This window comes from Lactuca virosa, chromosome 5, assembly GCF_052849685.1.
Source record: "Lactuca virosa cultivar CGN04683 chromosome 5, Lactuca_virosa_CGN04683_v6, whole genome shotgun sequence".
Classification (NCBI taxonomy): Eukaryota; Viridiplantae; Streptophyta; class Magnoliopsida; order Asterales; family Asteraceae; genus Lactuca; species Lactuca virosa.
In genome coordinates, this window is record NC_136430.1 from 24,733,206 (window position 1) to 24,754,931 (window position 21,726).

General features: G+C 35.1%; 2 protein-coding genes and 1 pseudogene across 12 annotated transcripts; 2 read left to right on the plus strand and 1 right to left on the minus strand.

The window, feature by feature from the left end:
• The first annotated feature begins 1,807 nt into the window (after positions 1–1,807).
• On the plus strand, positions 1,808–3,167 carry LOC145115950 (mediator of RNA polymerase II transcription subunit 4 pseudogene; annotated as a pseudogene).
• A 1,209-nt stretch (positions 3,168–4,376) lies between these two features.
• Positions 4,377–6,462, minus strand: LOC145115975 (glycerol kinase-like). The gene is made up of 4 exons (XM_079052332.1): positions 6,245–6,462; positions 5,937–6,158; positions 4,841–5,807; positions 4,377–4,755 (listed from the first exon to the last, which is right to left on the minus strand). Exons 1-4 carry the CDS (start codon positions 6,376–6,378, stop codon positions 4,510–4,512), a joined length of 1,569 nt encoding a protein of 522 aa, XP_078908458.1. The 5' UTR covers positions 6,379–6,462; the 3' UTR covers positions 4,377–4,509.
• A 3,492-nt stretch (positions 6,463–9,954) lies between these two features.
• Positions 9,955–14,947, plus strand: LOC145114686 (uncharacterized). 11 transcript variants are annotated; one of them, XM_079050762.1, is made up of 13 exons: positions 9,962–10,240; positions 10,391–10,458; positions 10,598–10,732; positions 10,828–10,932; positions 11,042–11,180; positions 11,437–11,512; positions 11,597–11,723; positions 11,993–12,189; positions 12,759–13,395; positions 13,548–13,695; positions 13,783–13,813; positions 14,422–14,543; positions 14,654–14,947. In XM_079050762.1, exons 9-13 carry the CDS (start codon positions 13,207–13,209, stop codon positions 14,782–14,784), a joined length of 621 nt encoding a protein of 206 aa, XP_078906888.1. In that variant the 5' UTR covers positions 9,962–10,240; positions 10,391–10,458; positions 10,598–10,732; positions 10,828–10,932; positions 11,042–11,180; positions 11,437–11,512; positions 11,597–11,723; positions 11,993–12,189; positions 12,759–13,206; the 3' UTR covers positions 14,785–14,947. The 11 variants fall into 11 exon arrangements, with proteins under 11 accessions (XP_078906889.1, XP_078906890.1, XP_078906888.1 ...); XM_079050761.1 differs by having other exon boundaries at positions 10,598–10,709; XM_079050763.1 differs by having other exon boundaries at positions 9,955–10,240; positions 10,598–11,180; positions 14,654–14,720; positions 14,795–14,947.
• The last annotated feature ends 6,779 nt before the right edge of the window (positions 14,948–21,726 follow it).

Here is a 21,726-nt window from a genome sequence, read left to right on the forward strand (position 1 = left end):
CTGATGTTGATTTTTTCCCTAGCTTTCATTCTTTCTTCTTTTGGTTTCTATTAGATTATTTTGCTATCTCTATCAATTGATGCATAACAAACTCATAAAAGCATAGAAAGTAGTTTACCTTTGAATATGAAATGTGAACAAATTTTGAATGAAAAGAATGTTTGGCTAAGCTTAAACGAAGTTTTTTAATTTAAAAAATATGTTTTTTAATTTATTACAGATTCTACGCCGATATAAGTTTAAAAAAATATGTGTATAAAACATTTTTAAACAGCAACTATTTGAGACCTCCCATACTTATTCCTTATTAAAAAACTCTTTATTTCACCGTTTAAAGAAATTAACCAATTTGTAAATATAATGTTAACCTAATAGCCTTATACAGCATATCACATACGCCTCCTCCAACGACGATCGTCTGCTCCTGTCGTTGACTCCTCAAGCGATCCTCCACTGCTCGCCGCCGTTAGCCATCTCCTCGCCACCGGCCGGAGATCGTCGCAGCCCACAGCAACACCGGAGCTGTGGATTTTTCCTTCGACCGCACAGGTTCGTGTTTGTTCCTACTGTCTGCATTCGTCTTTCTCTGTCTGCTTTCATTCGTGTTTTTTCCTTGCTGTCGATTTGTGCTTCTGTCGATCTTCATCTTTTCCCTGTTTTCTGTATCTGTTAGATTAATTTTTTGGTTCTCTGAATTTTCAACCGATATTTATACTGAATTGAATTGGAACTCAAAAAATCGTATACTGAATTGATTCCATATATAAAATGTAGAGATTAAAATCTAATATGTTAAGATTTGTATTTCATGTTTCTCTTTTTTTTTGACAAAGGAGCTGTCGATTTTTTGATATCTGTTTTCTGGTTCATGATATGAATTTTCCTTGCTGTCGATTTTTTTGATTTGAAGTTGAATGTGAAATGAGAACTGATTTTGAATGAAATACCTTTGAATGTGTAGTTTACCTTTGAATGTGAAATGAAAACTGATTACAAAGGCCAATTGTGTATGTGTTTGTTCTTCAATTTTCTATTGAACCTAGATGTTATTCTTAAGATGCTTATATGATAACTGGAACAATTTGAAAGTGTATGTGTTTGTTCAATTCTGTAACAGTTTGAAGGTGCATGCCTCTTTTGTTTTTGAATGAAATTCTTAAGATGCTTATATGATAATGGACTGTAATTTAGGTTATGGACACCAACAATGTTAATCTTGTTGATGCTGATACATCAAAAAAAGAAACTTAAGTCTAAACTTCATAATATAAAAGGAACTCCTTTTTGGTAATTTGACACATATAAACAGTTTTTTTTTTTTTTGCCAAACACTAAAAATGGCTTATCAGCTTATAGCGTTTTGACACCGCTATAAGCTAATCCAAACATTTTTTTTTAAAAACTCTGTTTTGACATTGCTATAAGCTAATAAGATATCAGTTAAAAAGTTAAAAGCATTTTTAATAAGCTTAGCCAAACACCCTCCTAATCCCTCATTTAATCATATTCCTTCTGCAACCAACCCATCTGCCCCTCCAGATCTGTGGGAATTGCATCGAATTATGTTGCACAAAATACATGAATTTTCTCTTTGGCATCCCCATGAATGTGTATGATGTTTTTGTGTGGAACTGCTAAAAACAATTTGGTCAATTGGTTTATCAAAAATGGCTTCTTTAACTCCATGATGCTTTCCTGAAATCATATCATGGTTGAATGGACTGATTCATATTATGTAGAGTTGTAGACTGCATTATTATCATCTGATGTTAAACCTTTTTTTTTTGTTGGTTTTGTAACAAACAGATTCATAAGAAAAGTCCAAAAATGCTACAAAACGTACCTCACCAGATGATACAATCTCCCGCTAGGCTAGGCCTCCCAAACCCTAATTCACCATCTTTACAAACCCCAGCCCCTCCAAAATTCACCTCACAAATCCCACAATCACACCCACCTAACCTCCACCCAAATCTACAAACAACCCCCACCTCCCTAACCCTCCTCCCCCTCCTTCCACCACTACAAAGAGCCCAATCAATCCTCTTAAGAATGTCATCCCTCACAACAAAACTCTTCGATGTCTCCACAAACCAAACCCAATGGCTTACCACATTCCGTGGTTCATTTCCCACATTCCTTTCCATCCAAACCCAAGCCCCAACCGATTCCATTCCCACCACCACAAAAGAAATCATCTCCCTCTTTACAACCCTCCAATCCCAACTCTTCGAATCCGTAACTGAACTCCAAGAAATCCTCGACCTCCAAGACGCCAAACAAAAAATTACCCGCGAAATCCGATCCAAAGATTCCGCAATTCTCGCGTTTGCTAACAAACTTAAAGAATCCGAACGTGTTCTCGACATGTTAGTCGATGATTACTCTGATTATCGCCGTTTAAAAAGATCCAAAGTTGAAGAAAGTGAAGAGGATTCAAATACAACAACAGTTGCCACACATTTAAACTTAAACGATATTTTATCGTACGCGCATAGAATAAGTTACACGACGTTTGCTCCGCCTGAGTTTGGGGCCGGGACGGCCCCCCTGCGGGGGGCTTTGCCTCCCGCACCCCAGGAGGAGCAGATGCGTGCTTCTCAGTTGTACTTATTTGCTGACATGGACGTGGGATTACCTAAATCTGATAAAGATAAATTTACGATTGAGCCCTTGGCTGAAAATATGTTGGAGGGTAATTTGGTTGGGAATATGGCGATTAAGGATATGCTTCCTACGAATATTGTGGTGCCGTCTGGGTGGAAGCCGGGGATGCCGGTGCAGTTGCCGACGGATCTACCAATTCTTCCGCCGGCTGGATGGAAGCCGGGGGACCCGGTGGCTTTGCCACCTTTGGATTCGGTTGTTGTTGCTCCTAGATTGGAGGAACAACAGCAACCGGTTCATGTTCCTGGGTTTGGGAAGGGACCACAACCGATACAGGTTCGACATGTGCAACTTGATATTGATGATGATAGTGATACCGAGTACAGTAGTGATGATAGTTCTGATGATGAAGATTGATATCCAGCTTGTAGTTTGTTTTAGTCAGTGTCAAGTTTAGGTTTTTCTTCTTAAAAATGCTCATTGTATGTAATAATGTATCAAGAATGTGTGTTTGGTTGGTTGGTTGGTCGGATGGAATTAAATGGATAGACTGAAGGAAATGATTATTCCTCCGTTGTCATGTTTTTGCTGTTTAAAGCCACGTCCGCTCCATGTTTGCAAAAAAAAAATGTTGATATAGAAATCTTGATTTTTCCAATAATAAGATAGTAAATTTTATGACTTAACTTCTACCTTGATCAACTTTCCTCCATCAAAATTGAAATAGGTATGTATGTATATGTCTGTTTGTATGATAAGTATGTATATGACAGTTAAGTATGTGCATGAAAACTGTATGTAGAGTAGATGACAGCAGTGTATATGATAGATATGTATGTATATGAGAATACGTATTCACCCAGAAAAGCTGCAGTTAATGCCTAAATTCATAGTAAACATTTTTTGAACGCTAATTTGATTTTACTTAAGGTGCTAAAATCGCAGTTGCACTTTTGAGTGTACATATTTAATGTTTATAGGATCTTTGAGACACAGAAATTTGAAAAAGAGCACTTGATGTTGGATAAAAGTTGTGATTATTTTTAATTGGATAAAAGTTGTGATTATTTTTAAGCTTTTCTTAACACAGTAAGTATATATGTGAAGCATACATGAAATCATTTCCGGTCTTACTCAACTCTAGTTCGACTAGCCGATCTATCTCTTCAAGACACTCGGTTCAGTTTTCGTCAATGTGCTTGAGATACATGATATGTAAGGTAATCGAACATCAATATTTGGTATTCGCATAGTCCATAAAAAACCAATAAAATTACACTAATTAAAACAATTTTACACAAATATATACCGGCAGTTCATTTTAAATTAGATTAACGAACATCAGTAGGCACAAATTTGCAAACCATTCTTCTTTGATATAATATTGTTCTTTTCGAGCATACAAATTTGCAAATTCCTAGCATTGGTTGAAGCTATATGATTATTACAAGTTTGATTGAGATTATCCCGCTTAAACATTTCTTTGATTCAAAATGATGAGTTGATATTAGTAATTACTCATAAGCAAAAAAATATAAAAAGAAAGAAATTAAAAAGTAGATTTGTTACTGCTTACCGATTTTTCAGGTTAACTTTTGCTATAGTTGGTAAAACTGTAACTAAGTTGCTATTATAAGATAAAAATATAAAACATGTTGTGTGTACGTTACTATTTGGTGCAATTTGAATGAGTAAATTATAAAAAGAACAATGTTTTTATTAAATACTTCAAAATACACGTTTCATAGGAAAAAAAAAATCATCAACCGCGTCTTTTACCGATCTAATTTGCATTCACCATTAACCGTAAAGAATTACCATACACTCGCGAACGTATGAAGACCAATCTCCAACTATCTTTACTTGAATAATAAGAGAGAAAGTAATGGTAATAATATTGTACTAGAGGGACAAATCAGCCAAGTCAAAAGTTCTTTCCAGAGCTTTAATCCAAGAATCCACTTTCTTCTTCCTCAATTCCTCACTCAACACAGGACTAAAAGTCTTATCTTTCTTCATTCTTTCCTCATTTGAAAATACATCTTTTTCACTCCAAACTCCAACCGCTAAACCAGCTGCATAAGCTGCTCCAAGTGCAGTTGTCTCTATGTCACTCGGCCTCACGACTCGTATACCCAATATATCAGACTACAAAAAAGAAAAATACAAATACAAAAAATGTACTAAATACTTATCACCAATATGCTTTACTTTTTCTAACCAAAAAATATACCTGAAATTGCATAAGCATGGTGTTAATAGTGGCCCCACCATCAACCCTAAGAGAAAACTCCCCTTTTTCATTCCTCCCTTCATTTCTGTGACCTACATCTTTACGCATCGAACCCAACACATCTTTCACCTGAAAACACATACTTTCAAGAACAGCTCGAGCGATATGACATTTATTTGTAAACCGAGTAATCCCAATAATAACTCCTCGAGCATCTTCACGCCACCATGGTGCAAAAAGTCCATTGAAAGCAGGGACAAAGTAGACCCCACCAGTAGATTCAACCTCTGAAGCTAAATCTTCAATCTCTTTCGCACTGCTTATAATTCCAAGACTGTCCCTCAGCCATTGCACCGCAGCTCCGGCGATGGCGATTGAACCTTCTAGGGCGTAGTTTGTGGACGCATCTTTCCCGAGCTTGAAGGCTAAAGTCGTCAATAATCCATGTTGCGATTTGATTACTTCCTCACCGGTGTTCAAGAGTATGAAAGCGCCGGTCCCGTAAGTGCATTTTGCATGCCCTTTTTTACAGGCTTGCCCTAACATCGCTGCGTGTTGGTCGCCTAAACAACCGGAAATCGGAACTCCGGTGAACGGCCATCCTTTTCCGACGCGACCGATGACCTCGGAGTTGCTGATGATCTTTGGGAGGATGGATGAAGGAATTTTGAGTGTTTCTAATGTGGGTTTGTCCCAATTTAAGGTTTTGATGTTCATAAGCATTGTTCGGGATGCATTTGACACGTCGGTGACGTGGATGCCGTTGTTTATGCCTCCGGTTAAGTTCCAGATTAACCAGGAATCAATGGTTCCAAACAATGCGTCGCCTTTTTCTGCAGCTTCTTTCACCCTCTTCACATTCTCCAGAAGCCATAACAGTTTCATCGCGCTGAAATACGTGCTTATTGGCAATCCACATGTTTCTAGAAAATGGGTTCTTCCACCTGATAACTTTTTCTCCAATTCGCTGATAAAAAATCGAATCCGGTTTTAAAAACGTTAAATTTATGACATGCAAAAAGGGATGATTTTTGACTATTGTTATTCAAGGATCTGAATTGTAAAAAAGATTTGGGAAGAGATGATGAGAAGGAACCTGCAAATGGAGCTGGTTCGTATATCCATCCAGACGATTGCATTGTAAAGAGGAATTCCGGTGGATTTGCTCCAAACAACGGTGGTTTCTCTCTGATTCGTGATTCCGATTGCTTTGAGGCCATTGTCAATGTTGTATCCATTAGCGGTGGCTTTGTCTATGGTCTTTGATACGCATATTCTCACACTTTCGAGAATCTCCATAGGGTCGTGCTCCACCCATCTATCATCGTTATGAATTATCATGCATAAAAACCGAAAATTAAAGACGACAAAAAAACGAAGAAGAAGAATTTGATTTGATTTTACCCTGCATGTGGGCAGAACTGAGTAAACTCGATTTGGTGGGATCCAATGTTTTCAGCTTTCTTATTGTAGAGGATGAATCTTGTGCTTGTTGTTCCTTGATCTATCGATCCAATAAACGTCTCCTCTTTAGCCATTTTGTTGTTGATCGAGATTTCACCAATTCTAGGAAATGGAACGATGTTTGTTGGGTTGTTGTATCGTAGTTCCTAGTTTTTATGGCGGAGTCTGTTTCTTCCAAATCCCAACAGCTTATTTCGATTATTGTTACATTATGTTTAAAAAAAGAAATTCTAACTTTAATTTATTTAGAATTTTTTTTTATCGGGTGAGTTTTGGATAAGTCATTTAAGAATTAATACACTTTTGATTTTGACCCACAATCCTTATCCATTTTGTGTATTTAAGTTAGTTTTAAGAAATGTAATTACCGTATACTAAATCTAAAACATTATTAGGTTACAAACCGTTTAAAGTTTAAACAATAAAAAAAGGGAAGTGATTTTTCCACGGTATATTTTTATACATCCACTGAATTAATAGTGCATTGACATATATACCCTTATTTTAATTCAGAGATATTGAAAAGAGAAAAAGATCCAAAAGATTTGTTTCCATTTTCCAACCACGACGCACAGGACGGTCCTTCCTCCTTCTCCTTCGGCGCTTCAATCTTCAGCCGGAAATCCGCTACTTCTGGGAAGTGATCTTGATTCTTGGTTCTATTAAAAGATCATGATCATATTTAGTCTCTGATTCTCTATGTATGCCTATATGGGATTGATATCAAATATTATTGATCTAAGTTACTAAACAATAGTTGAGGAATTTGAAATTCAATAATTGAGTTCAATATCCTTTTACCTGTGAATAATGAGAAATTTACATATCAAAATAAAGTGAAACTAGGTTCATGGTGAACCTTGATAGTTAGATTTCTCATTCTTTTTACTATAGCAGGGGGCGACTTTATTAAATTCTTGTTGAAGCCTTCTTCTTTCTTGGTTCAAGTCTACCTTTTTTTTTTTTTTTTTTAATTCAAGACTTCATTGTTTCATGCTCTTTGTTGTAATTCTCTCCATATGCATGTGAACGATTTTAAATATAAATCTTATAAAAATTCAATAAAATTCAAGGTACCTAGCTTAGCGTCATTGAATTATGAATATCTTCACTTCTCTTTTTCTCATTCTCAAAAAAGGTCGCCGGAATTCTCCCCCGGAAACAAAACCGGTACCTACGCCGGCAGTGGAGGTGGTGGTCACCGTGGAGGCGGGCAGTGAAGCTAGTCGTCTCTGTGGTAGCTCTGAAGAAGAAAATGGTTGATAAAAACAGAGAGAACGGTTAAGAGGGCGATGTGATTGTGAACGAGGGGAGTTAGCCGAACATTTTTTTAACATAATTACTCAGGTAGAATCATCCGTCCAAAAAAAAATAATAATACACTACAATTTAAACGAGGGTCTAGTTGTCATACCACTTATAATTTCAGCGGATTTATCAAAATCTTTAGTGGAAGAATCAGCTCCCATAAAAAAAACCGGAGCTCAAATTGTGATTTTAATCGAATTTTGTGGGTTGCAAAACTTGAATTTGATGTCTTTCTTAGAAATTGTTACTTTTTTTTTTTTTTTTTTTTTGGAAAGAATGGTCTCTCTAACAAAGGTGTCCGTCTAGCTTATATGCACCATGGTTAATCCTCTTGCGAACATGAGGCTATACATCATACATTGGAGTCACCGTAACCACATAAACAAAAGAAAATAACCATATTAAAACTTGCATTTTGTAGTTATGGAAGACGTGTTTTGGTTTTAATCCATAATAAGTGTATATTTATACCCTTTTTTCATCTATAACAAGTTGTAACTTGTAAATATTATATAAGATTCAATTACATTTATATATATATATATATATATATATATATATATATATATATATATATATATATATATATATATATATACTAGTGGTGTACCCGCGCAAAGCGGCGGCGGCGAATGAGTTCTTTCGGCAGTTAGTTTCATCCGGAAACATGTTATATTTCTAGGAACACTCATACTGTTCTTGGTCAGTTTTACGGTAACAAATAGTACGCAACGCAATGCGGCGCTGCAATTATTTTCTTTTTGGCGCTAGATAGTTTTTTTTTTGACTTTTTGTCGAATTGTTTTGTGTCCTTTCGACGAATAATTTCCAGATAGATTTGTAGCCGCACGTTGCATGAAAACGGACCCAAAAACCATCGTTAGGAAAGTTTCCTTTCTAAAAAAACATTAACTATTAATTGCAATTTACCATTAACTATTAATTACAGAATACTTATAGTTTTTATTTTTTTATTTTAAAATCAAAAGATATTGAACAACATCAAATGATTTTAACGTTAATATATCAGTTTTATAATAATACTAACATTTAACTTAGATTTGTAATCCAAGTTTCATACATTGGCCAAAGATGTTTTCTAAATCTATCTATTACATGTTTACCTTACGTATTAATGTTAAAATGGTTTTGTTGTTGGATTTCAAATTCATCAAATTATCTATTACATGTTTACCAGACGTATTAATGTTTAAATACTTTGTGACAAACTTTATACTCTAATTTATTGATTTTTAATTTACAAAGATAGAGAATTTTGTGTGTACACTTAATCGGTATTTCTCCAAAGGCACAACTTGTTAGAAATACATAGGAGTAAGCACATAGTACAACTCAACTGAAAAGACCTTGAAAAAAAACTTCTTAAAATAATAGAGAAAGACCAAAATGCCCCTAAAAAATTTTATTGCACCAGAACTTCAAAGCATCAAGCCAACTTATTTTCCCCTACCTTCCATAATCATTAATATTCATGTTGATTTAAAAAATTCTAGCACAAATAGCAATAAACAAAACAAGACCATAATGCCCTTTGTTTGAGTAATCTCACCAAAATTTCTATGCATCACACTATAATCTTTTTTCTCTCCTGTCAACCAAAAACTTAAAATTTCAAACAAGGTTTGAACCACCTGTTATATTTGACAGTAACAAGCAAAGAACCATATTACCCTTTATTCTTATTATTACACCAAAACTTCAAAGCATCATACCAAGTGCCATCAAAAATCAAATGAACACTGTTGCAATTATCCAGAAAAAAAACATAATTCCTCCATAGTTATTATTTTGGCAGGTCATTAAACCATCAAACTTCATAAAATGACCAAAATACCCCTTAAAACTTTTATTGCACAAATACTCTATAATTTCAAAAACAATTCTGAAAATTATTACATTCTAAATAGGTAGAAGTTGTACCCGATGTAGCTTTGTAAATGAACAGTCAACAATTATAATCCCTTGTTATATTTCATTGTCCATAACCACCTACACTGAAAATAACATTGCAGGTTTCATGGCTTTCATTAAAAACACTTGCATCAAACTCGGATTTTGACCTGGTAATAAAAAGCGTAAAAAAAACAACTCTTTTTTAAATAAGGTACATTATATATAATATAAATTCTTAAAACCTTCGTCAACAGTGTTGTTTCTTCTCTTTCTTCATTTCACACGGAACTCTTCGGCTTTTCAGTTTGGGCACATATCTTTCGTTCTCATATAGCCGACTACTTTTTTCTCTTTCTTCTTCTTCCACTTAAGTTTTCCTTTTCATAAAAGCGCCCCAGCTCCTTTTTCCTTTCCATCTTATCAACCGCCTCAATTTCTTTTAATCAAAGAAACTGTCTTTCTTTCTATTTTCAGGATCCTTCTCCATACCGCCTCTACCTCGGCTACCCACCGCCTTTTTTTGGGTTCGATCTATTCCACCTCAGTGGGTAGTGGGTTTCAGGCTTTGGTATTCCTTCACCGACGATTCTTCTGGTCATCGCCATCATCTTCAGCCGACATCAACACCAGCGACCCACCCCCGACGGACCACCACCGATCGCTCGCCGCCTCACCCCCTTCACCGCCACGGACCACCGTCGTCGTCGACCGCATGTATGTGTCCTCCTCCAACTATCGCTTTCGGGATCCTGTTTCTCAGTCGTTTATTTTAGGTCACTATGACCACCAGGAGGAGCGCAGCAGCCACCGTCGCTCTAATATTTAATCATTTTCCGTTTTGTTGTTTATGATTTTCTGGATTAGGCTGATGCTTTGCTCACAACCATCGGACCTGCACAACGTTGGTAATCAAACAACAGTTGGTAAACCTGGTATAGTAAGCTATGGTTATGGATAACGATTTCACTTCCGATTTATGCTAGATTTCTGCTTATTTGTGGATTTCTTACATACGGTTTTTGTTTCTTGGTTGTTTCTACTATTTATGGATGTAATTCATTCTTTTTACAGGCCAGGGCTTCTAATTTCCGATTGTTACGAAGCAGCCCTTCAACTGCCAGAAGACTCTGTTGTCATGGGAGAATAAAAGTTTGCTTCAGTTGGAGTTGATTCTGTTGATACAGTATTTTGTTTTTCTTTATTATGGTTGAAATTACAAAATCCTTTTTTGTATTTGTATATATACATTAAATTTCTGACACATGTTCAAACCAATATGTTCATAATGTTCGTGTAAATAGGTTGAAATTGTCATGGGACTTGAAGAAGAATTTGGAATCAGTGTGGAAGAAGAAAGTGCTTACATCATTGCAACTGTTCACGATGCTGCTGTTTTGATTGAGAAGGTCATTGAGAAAATGGCCATGGATTGTGTTTATGCTTCTTTGGTTTCATAGATAGAACTTTCGTATTGCAGCTGTATATTGTTGATACAGAGCATGAATTGGATAATAGGCTGTCCGCTTTTCTCAATAGCAAGGGAGAAGAAAGATGCAGTTGAATCTGTTAGACAAGATGGAGATAGTTCTGAAAGAAAGGATTCTTCTAACAACAAACCTTCTGCATCAGAAACAGACACAAAACGTGCCAAACAGTAACCAAAATTTTTCTCTCTTTTGTTCCTTTCCCATCTTGATTATAGTTATTCATTCATGCTCGTGTAATTAAATAAAACTATATATCTGGGAATTGGGATACTAAAAGTCAAGTTATTTTTCATCTTTATGACTCTTGAAATTAAGTGAAGTTGTTGTACTTTAATAGATTTCTTACTCTTTTTGTCAAGATGATATCTTTTGTCTGGTTTTCATATGAGATAAATGGCTCATCTAATAATCAACTTGATACAGGCAATTTGCTTAACGTTCACGGGTTCGGAAGCTTCAGTACATTGCTGAGCTGGAAAAGAATGTACAGGCTTTACAGGTAGATTAGAATTTAAAAAAAAAAAGTTTTTATTAATATTTTATTGATTCCAACCAGGTCATGTTATATATTTTGTGACTGTAGGCAGAGGGTTCTGAGGTGTCTGCTGAGGTGGAATTTCTGAATCAGCAAAGTCTTATTCTGTTCATGGAAAATAAAGCACTGAAACAACGGTTGGAGAGTCTGGCTCAAGAGCAATTGATTAAATACAGTAAGTTGCTACACATGTTTATATAATTACAAGAAATACTTTGGAAAATGTAACATTGAAAATGGAATATAAAGAGATAATCTTGGTTAATGTTTTGTGAAGGAATTGGAATATGAAGGAATGAATTATAACATGTCACAGGAAATTCAATGGAATTCGTTAATAATAACTAAATAGTTTTTAAGTTTTCATTTATGGTTTAATTTATCATTTTTATTTATTTCATTTCAATATATATATGATGAGGGTATTTTGGTCTTTTGAAAAAGAAAGAATGGAGTTGAATTGAATTCCTTCCACCCTTCCATAAGAATGGTGAAATCCATCAAACATGGAACTTGAAGGATTCCGATGGAACTGAATTCCGTCCATTTGGCAACCAAACACGCCATGGAATGGAATCTCAAATTGCAATTCTGTCGGATTCCGTTACCTTTGCTGGAAGAGGATTGACACGTCTGAGGAGGTGAACTCTCTTAAACTTTATATATTATGCTCACCATGTGTTTGCTTAAATTCCCCAAAGACTAACAACAGTGACAATGGTCATTTAAGAAACCAGTTAATGTGATTTTTAACTATTCGATTCAGAATTTTTGTTGATTATTTGGAGTAAAATGATCACGTAACTTTATAAATAAAAATAATCAAAAAAAAAAAAAAATGGATCCCAAAAGATCCCCAAGAAGCTACAACCAAGGTGATGATATATCACTGTATCTCTTATATATATATATATATATATATATATATATATATATATATATTTAATAAACAATAATGAAATGCTTATAAATGTATTTGTGTAAACAGAATTTGTTTTGTGGGAAGAATGTGCTTATTGATATGAGCATATATTCTGCACTTGTCATGGCTATTTGTCGTGCCCAACATTTCATCTATATTGAGAACCAGTATTTTATTGGATCATCCTATAATTGGAGTAATTATTAAGATTTGGGTAATAAAGTTTTTTTTTTTTTTACATGTCAACATAATAATATGTTACCATCTGCTGTTGTTTTCCTTTTGTAGGTGCTAATAATTTGATTCCGATGGAGACTGCTCTTAAGATTGCTAATAAAATCAGAGCACATGAAAGATTTGCTGCGTATATCGTCATCCCTACGTGGCCAGAGGCTGTCCCCACAGGTTCCGCTATAGAAAGAATTCTATTTTGGCAGGTATCCTTTTAAAAAAAATAGATATGTCCATAGACGATAGTACCAAAAGAATTAATTGTAGTCTTCCAAGAAAAGGATAAATAGTTATACTAATTGCAGGGGTTCTTTTTAGATCAATGTGCATCGACTTCTACAGTTCTTCTTGGTTTCAATCCACCAAATAACTCTGGTTGAAAATTTGATTGTCCAATGTTCAAACGATCTCAATAACTATACACTGCTAGAATTGAAAGTACAATTATGAAAAATTGTCAGAAGTTTGGATATTATCAAGGTAGTCAATTTTAGTATGGTGAAAAATGCGAGGCAATGTATGTTTGATGAGAATAGTCATGTTTTTTACTCGAGTTGCTAATGATAATCAGTTTTTTTTTTTGGATATAGAAATGAACGAGGAACACGAGTTCAATGACTGCAACCAAAAGAATGTTAACAACCGTTACAGTCTCTGCAAATGTTTCCAACATTTTGGAAATCAGCTACTTTCGGTTCGTCTTTTATCCTAGATATTTTTTTATATTTCTTTATTCCCACTTCTTCGTTCATGGTCACTATTCATCTGTATCCGTCTTAACAAGGAACTGCATGGTTCTCAATTCTATAACTTTACACAAACCTTGTGTTTGCGATCATGAAATAGTTAATTAATAACCGGTGTTGGCGAAGGCGTTCGGTGGAAGTGCTGGCCGGAGCCGCTGTCGGCTGGCTGAGAGAGACCGGAGATGGAGTTTGCTTACACACGGGCAGATGTCTGAACTTCTTATCGTTTTATTTGGAACAGTTGAGAGGTAATGGAATATAGTCAAATCCAATTGACATTTTGCAGTTTACTATTAATTTATTAACGATTTCTTAAGGTTTTTTTTTTTTTTCAGTTTTTGGATACGGACAACCATTGAAACATAGGTCATTACAACAGGTCAAGATCGAACCATATGAGTGTTTTTGCAGTTTACTATTAATTTATTAACGATTTCTTAAGGTTTTTTTTTTTTTTTCAGTTTTTGGATACGGACAACCATTGAAACATATAGTCCAAGGGAAATCATGCATCAGTACTCAGATTACACACATATATATTGGCTCTGAAATTACATTAATGAAAAAAATAGCAACATACTTATATTTATTTGTGTTCTATGTCACCCTACTTTCATTACTTTCTATTACGACATTGTATTGTTTTATTGTAGGGGCAATTCGGTATAATGGGATTTAACGAAATTTATAATTAATTTATATTAATTATATACAAATAAATAATATTCTATTATAATTTTATAATACATAATATTTAGAACTATCGTAATAACAATATATATAATAATACTAAATAATAGTAGTATTTGTTAAAAGTATTTGACAATTCATATAAGTTATAATCTTTGTTGGGGTCCTTTGGATCACCTGAAACAAGAAGCAAAAAAGTATGTTACTTTTATTGTATATGTGTTTTTATTTTACGATTTATATTTTATGGAAGTGTGTTTGATGTGTTTGTGGTTGTGATGCAGGGCTGATTTTAAAGGAGCCAGTATGAGTCGACAGGAGTTTGGAAGTGGAAGAGCTGTTGAAACTTCTCTTTCATCATCTCCTTCATTGAAAGGGAAAAGAGATGTGATGGCTAAACATTCAGGTACACTTCCTTCACTTAAAGGAATAGCAATTAGCTTTGTATATATCATCCTCCTTACAATTCTTCTTTCTATAGCATTAATTTTTTACTTGTGTTTTTGGTTTTTGTAGAGGCAATGGACTTCAGAGATTGGTGCAAAAATGAATGTGTGAAGCTTCTTGGATCCAAAGGCCTCCTGTATGTCGAATATGTCTTCATTAATATAGATACGAGGTTTGTGGGCTGTTGGCTAATGTTTTGACTTTTATCAGAAGAGGTTTTTGCTGACAAGAGAAAAAAAACGAACACAGCGCCAACGGCGCGCATGATTCCCCTCTAGTTTCTATTAAAACCTCCGATTCATAATGAAAGTAAAATTACAGATATGGTATGTAATTATATAAAATTGAAATGGTTTCTGTTCATTCATTTTGCAAAAACTACATAAATAGTCCTTACATTTTCTAGGAATTAGAAAAAAATACAGAAATAGTCCCTGTCCTTACTTTTTGTAGGCCACCACCACTCATTTCGTTAATTGCAACTAACTATTTTTTATAGGACATTGTACTTTGAAATTATAGAGTAGTTTTTTTTTTAAGTTGGTTCATGTGTCCACTTTCAAAGTACAACACTTTTGGGGTAAAAATTGCTAGAAGTACTAACCATGGACAAAAATGCAACATCTAACCACCAATTATGTGAATTAAGAGCATATATAATAGCAAATATAACAAATTATAACTCAATTGAAGTTCTGAAAATTCCAAAGCATTGTGTCACTAAAGATTACATGGATAAAGGAAATTTAAAACTAAGATATATAATTTAAAACAAAGTATGTAAAAATGGAATCCCTTACCTCAAGGAGAGGTAGATGCTTTCTGGCTGTTGGCATGGCTTCCTAACCTGGCACTTTGGAGAGTATCTCACACGCTCTACATCCTCTATACTTGGAATTTCCATGGTCTGGTCAACTTACAACAGACTATCCAGAAAAGTTCTTCTATAATCTTCCAATTTTTCTAGACCACTTTAGATATGATCTGGACCCCACTTTCAAACTTCAGCCAAATAAGTTCATCTGTTAGGACTCAACCAAAATTATCACCAAGCCTTGCTTCTTCTTTTGCTCGTTGGGGGCATAGGATTTTCCAACCTACAATTATACATAGAGGATGTATAATTATACATAGATATAAGTTATTATACATTATAAAACCATTAAAAAGGTAGTCTAGTAAGCATGATCATAACCAGTTACATATGAGCCGCCCCAGTCCGTTGCATCTTCTGATTGTGGATCTTGTGAGGGTTAATAACGTTAGAAAATCATTGAAATAATTAGTAATTGAGTTGGGTTTGTCACATGGGATGTCACATATTATGCTAAATATGTTGTTGCTGAAGAGCCTAAACTAATTCCCAAATTTTCATTAAACTATATGGAGCACTCAGTTGTGTTTTACAAACATTCAATGCAACTTCAAACTATTTTATTAGTTTCAATAAAAAAAATAAAACACCAAAGCATTATGCATCGTTGTTCAAGATAATTATAAAGATAAACGACAAAACAGTAAAGCTTTTAACATATAAATATCATTCTTGAAATCCTATATTAAAATGTATTGAAAATTGTAATTTTTCCGGTTTCAAAATTACCTGGACATCAAGGAATCATCATTAACTTAACATAACAAATATAATCACAAGGAAAGCACTTAGGTCTAAAAAGCCAAATCACTTATGATAGATAAGCCAATGAAATGCAAGTAAAAATGTTGAAAATGTGTACCCAAATCATTTCATAACAAGGCCCCTTGAGCTAGAGCTTCGGATGCAGCCTATACCACTAAGGTTGAATCAAAACAAATTCCATAAACCAGCTGCAATAGATAAACTAATGAGAGGTAAGTTAAATCCTCAATAACCAAAAAGGGGAAACAACGATAAATAGTTTAACACAAGGTTGATTTTGTTCATTCCAACATACTGTTGTAGCTTTTGAAGATCTAATGTCTGGTTATTCCAATTAGGCCAACAGCTCCGGGAACTCCATTCACCATCAAACAAAGGCCCGTGAACATCATCATTTCCCTACATGTTTTTTTTACTTACATCAAAACCTTAAGGGTTTAGAGAGAGAAGATGCAACTGGATACACTTTTAGGGAAAATATAATCATATATAGGAGAGATATGTTACCTTTTCTCGTAGATAGATTAGTTGTTGGTGAGGATGAGTGGTGTTGTGTCTTTAGATTAAGGGTTTAGAGAGAGAAGGTGCAAGCAGGAGGTCATATGTCATTTCAGATAAGCAAATCGTAAAGAGAAACCCTTTGGAAAATAGGCCATTGATCAATCCGTTAAATCTGAAATCGAAGAGGTTTAGTTCTGTTTTTTGCAAACACATACATATACAGAGATTCATAGAGATATAAAGGGTAATTCGCGTGTTTTACCTCTTTTATTCGGGATGGAGTAGCAACGGTGTTCGTGGAAGACTGGGAAACAGATGGTCATGAAGAACGATCAGATGATGACTTTCTTTGGGGAGAGACACGGAAGGTGGTGAGTAGGAGACAATGGTGAACAAACGATCTGGGAGAAGACGGTGGAACATATGAAGGTGGGTCTGATTGGAAGCCCTAAAATCATTACTTTTCTCAAATAAGCCCTAAAATCAACGGTCATGGTAAGGGGCAAAACGTCGGCACCGAATAAATATCATATTTACACAAAACATTAATTACATGCTTATAACGAAGATGGTGTACGTGGAGGTGGTGGTCGTGTATGGTGGCGACTGGTGGTAAGGGTCGTGGATGATAGTGGTTGTTTGTAGGGTTCGTAGAGGTGAAAGACATGGTGGTGACTACGTTTGATGGTGGTGGTAGAATTCGGTGGTAAAAGGAGGTAGATGGACGCGTTTAGGGTTTTTATTAGAGAGCAGAGAGACACACATAGATATACGAGGGAGAAGTTAGACGAAGGATTCCAGGGGAAGCAGCCATAATCGAGAAATATTTGCCGAATTCTCAGAGTATTCAAAATAGACTCGATCAAAAGGGGACGGATCAATTATTGTATGCATCAGATACATGTACCTTTAGTTATTAATTTTAGACTATTTTAAATATAATATTATTTTATTGATGGTTATTTGTACTGTTAGCTTAATGGTTTGGACGTCTTAAAAAATATTATTATTATATTGAATCTATTTTTGGAAATAGCATGATTTCTTTTATAAGATAGTATATATATATATATATATATATATATATATATATATATATATTTATATATATATATATACAAACTTTACTATTTCTAAAAATAGATTTAAGACGTCCAAACTTTTAAGCTGAATGTACAAACATTTATCAACAAATTACAAAATACAATGCATTAAGTACAAATGTAAAACTAATATTGAAATATTCAAACCACATACTTATCTTATCCAATATAGAGGATTTAAATTTTAAAAAAATCATACTTTTTGACTAGAATGAGTCAACATAACTTTTGAAATCTATCTATATATATATATATATATATATATATATATATATATATATATATATATATATATATATATATATGTGTGTGTGTGTGTGTGTGTGTGTGTGTGTGTGTAACGTCCCAATTTTCAAGACTAAAAATTCCTTTTATAAAACAATACTTAAAACATATTTATCGATCCATAACAAAATCAGAGTAATAAATTCCAAAACATATGTTCATTATCAGAGTAAAACATCCCAGGCTGACTAATCTGTGGTGTGTGCCATGCGATCACCCCGAGCTCTTCCCTCCGCTACCGGAAGTACCTGAAACCAAAACTGAAAACCGTAAGCACGAAGCTTAGTGAGTTCCCCAACCTACCACATACCCATCACAAATACATACAACATATACTGGGCCACGCCCGCTACTTCGGGCCTCGCCCGCTACAACGGCCCCGCCGCTCCAGGCCCCGCCTGGCTTCGAGCCCCACTCGGATACAGATCTGTTTCACTTAGGCCTCGCCTGTCACTGGGCCTCGCCCGCTAACATATACTAACACATAGGCATATCACAACACATAACTAACATATACTAATAAATCATGTCCTGAGGCCTCGCCTATCTTGGGCCTCGCCCTTGTCCTGCTACTGATGAGTCATGGAACCCCGTCCACTCTCATACTGATAATGAGATACGGGCCCAGCCCACACTCACTATTTCCCTAACTTGGGCCTCGCCCCTGTTCTCCTGCTAATGAGATGTGGAACACCGTCCACACTCTACTATTGGTGAGGTACGGGACCTCGCCCACACTCACCTCCCTACCAGGCACATACATGTATCACACAGACAACAAGTATACTCTATCATGCAACCATTCCTTGGGCACCCGCCCGCTATCGATGGACCTTGGTCCTAATTATCACACTGGCATACCGTGCCTAGGGCTAACCCCTGGGTCTTCCTACTCATATCTACATGGGCCGGCATTGTGGCCTTAGACCCATTCACACAAAGGGAAACTCACCTGATACTGTAGAACTTGCTGGTAACCCTTCTGGATGCTGACCGACAATTCCCTGAACTGCTGCTCCACTAGCTCCCCGAGCTACCAATATCAAAACATATATCACTTAGCTTAACTGCTCTCCAAAAGTCAACTAAGTCAACTCTGGTCAAAGTCAACCTTCCAGGTCAACCCTACTCGCCGAGTCTGCCTACTGACTCGCCGAGTTCATTTGCTCAGAATCCTTTTATTCGCGACTCGACTCGCCGAGTCAGCCCCTGACTCGCCGAGTCTACCGATTTCCGAGTCCTGACCTGTCCAACTCACTGAGTCCCCACTCAACTCACTGATCCGAGTCTTAACTCGAAGGGTTTGGGGTTTCGCGACTTGGCTCGCCGAGTCCAAGAACAGACTCGCCGAGTCCAAGGCAATCTTCAACAGACTCGCCGAGTTGTTCTTCCAACTCGCCGAGTTCCTGCCCAACTTCATCCAACTCGCCGAGTCCACCCATGTGACTCGCCGAGTCGCTCCAGTTCTTAATCCATCCAGTGGCTTTTCGAGCCATGCAGGGGCCCCAAATCATAGATCCATACTTCCAAAGTCCATCCCTCACGTAAAAGTGCAAACTTTACGTGTAGCTAAGGAGATCTAGGCCCAAAACACTCCTAACTCGGGTTTAAGACAACCATGCTTCACCCACACCCCCAAGACTGATACTTTATGACTCTCTAGGCCAGAATACACTTAGATCTGAAGTAGCAACTTCAGATTTGGGCTCTAACTCGAAATGGTTCAAGGACATGGCATAAAAGCCCCAAATCTCATAACAAAGGGAAAACTAGATGAAGAAGGGTGAAAATAACGACTTAATACCTTCAATAACTCTGAAAAGTGACCCAAACTCTGGATCTAAATCCAATCCTTGAAGCCCCAAAGATTCCTTCCTTCCTTCTTCCTTCAAATCACCCAAAAATGGCAAAAGACTTGAATATGCAACAATGGAGGCTGAGGGTTTTAGTTTCTGGATGAGAGAGGCTCCAAGGAACCCTAATGGAGAGAATAAGACGTTTAAATAGTGCCCAAAGTCCCGGATTTAGGGTTTCCCTCTTCAGACCGGACTCGCCGAGTCCTTTTTGCCGACTCGCCGAGTCGGTTACTTAATCGATCCCCCGGATCCCGCTCTGACTCGTCGAGTTCCTCCCTGGACTCGACGAGTTGACCCCTTGACTTAGGGTTTATATATATATATATATATATATATATATATATATATATATATATATATATATATATTAATTTGCAAACCGTGGTTTCCTCACAAAGATACTATTCATTTGTTTTGTTTTTTCAACTCTAAAAAATAATAAAACCAAATTACATTATAATTTTTCCACCATATAATACAACATATAAAATAAGAGTTTTTATAATAGAAATTTTGCTTATGATATCAACACATTTTTATATTTATATTTTTTTTTCTGGAATTTTTTTATCTAACAGTTTTCATCATTCATACTTTTAGATCAAATTATTAGTATTTTTTATAAGTTGTGATTTTGGTCCCTTACTATATTTTAAAATCAAGTTTTTTGTCTCTTATATAATTTTTTTTTATAATTTTCATTTTTATTTAAACGTTATGAACTTTTACGGTATTTATTGTGGTATTAACCCACAAAATGTATACATATTGCACCAAACAATATACACTTTTAAACCTTATTTTCGCCCATCTTTTTTATACATAAGTATTTGGACCGAAACTTTATTTAGATATTTTTTGTGGTCCACTTGGTATGGTATAATTCTATATACGAAATAAGATTCAAAATAAGTTTCTCTTTAAAAATAGAGATTTTGTCTTTCTATTTTCATTTCCACTCTAAACTTTATTTTCTTTTATATTTTTTACACCTAAACTAATTTTAATCTAATGGTTTTCGCTCTTCATAACATTAAAGCTAAATTATAGGTATGTTGTGATTTTGGTTATTTATTATATTTTCAAATTATCCTTTTCGTCACTTATATAATTTGTTTTTATAGTTTTCGTTTTTATTAATATTACTTTTTATTATTATAATTTTTAAATAGTTGTCGTTATATTGTACCAATCAAGATAAACTTTCAAACATTATTTTTGTCTGTCTTTTCCATATATAATTGTTTGGATCAAAATTTTATTTTACAATTTTGTGGTCCAGTTTATAATGAAATTCTCCGCCGCAACAACGGAATACTATAAGTGTCTTTGTTTTATGAATAAAAAGAAATTATGAATTTCATTTAGACTCTTGATACCAAACTATTGGAATTTTGGAATCTATGAATAATCATTGCATAATTACAACCTACGCGAATAATTAGGAGTAAACTCCAAACAAAATCAAAGACCAAAAAGACTATGACAAAGGGAATTGATTGTATTCCACTTAAAAGTTCGTTTCTTCCACATAATATATAACATCATTACACAACTATTATACAAGTTGATGAAGCATGTATTTTAAATGGATAAATCAAAATCTAAAACAACCTGCGTGACAATATATAAACTTGATATAAAGTATACTAGATAAGTTTTAGGAAGTCGTATACACGTGAAGGTAGATTAAGTATCTTTGTTATATATAAACTTGAAAAACGACATGTATTTTGCTAGTTTGAATCTAGACATACA

Coding starts and splice junctions, on each gene's coding strand:
- LOC145115975 (XM_079052332.1), bottom strand. CDS start 6,378: ATGGCTAAAGAGGAGACGTTTATTGGATCGATAGATCAAGGAACAACA. Junction 6,159..6,244: donor CAGTTCTGCCCACATGCAGG/GTAAAATCAAAT, acceptor TAACGATGATAG/ATGGGTGGAGCACGACCCTA. Junction 5,808..5,936: donor CGAACCAGCTCCATTTGCAG/GTTCCTTCTCAT, acceptor ATTTTTTATCAG/CGAATTGGAGAAAAAGTTAT.
- LOC145114686 (XM_079050758.1), top strand. CDS start 13,207: ATGCGAGGCAATGTATGTTTGATGAGAATAGTCATGTTTTTTACTCGA. Junction 13,396..13,547: donor TTGGAAATCAGCTACTTTCG/GTTCGTCTTTTA, acceptor ATCATGAAATAG/TTAATTAATAACCGGTGTTG. Junction 13,696..13,782: donor TTATTTGGAACAGTTGAGAG/GTAATGGAATAT, acceptor TTTTTTTTTCAG/TTTTTGGATACGGACAACCA.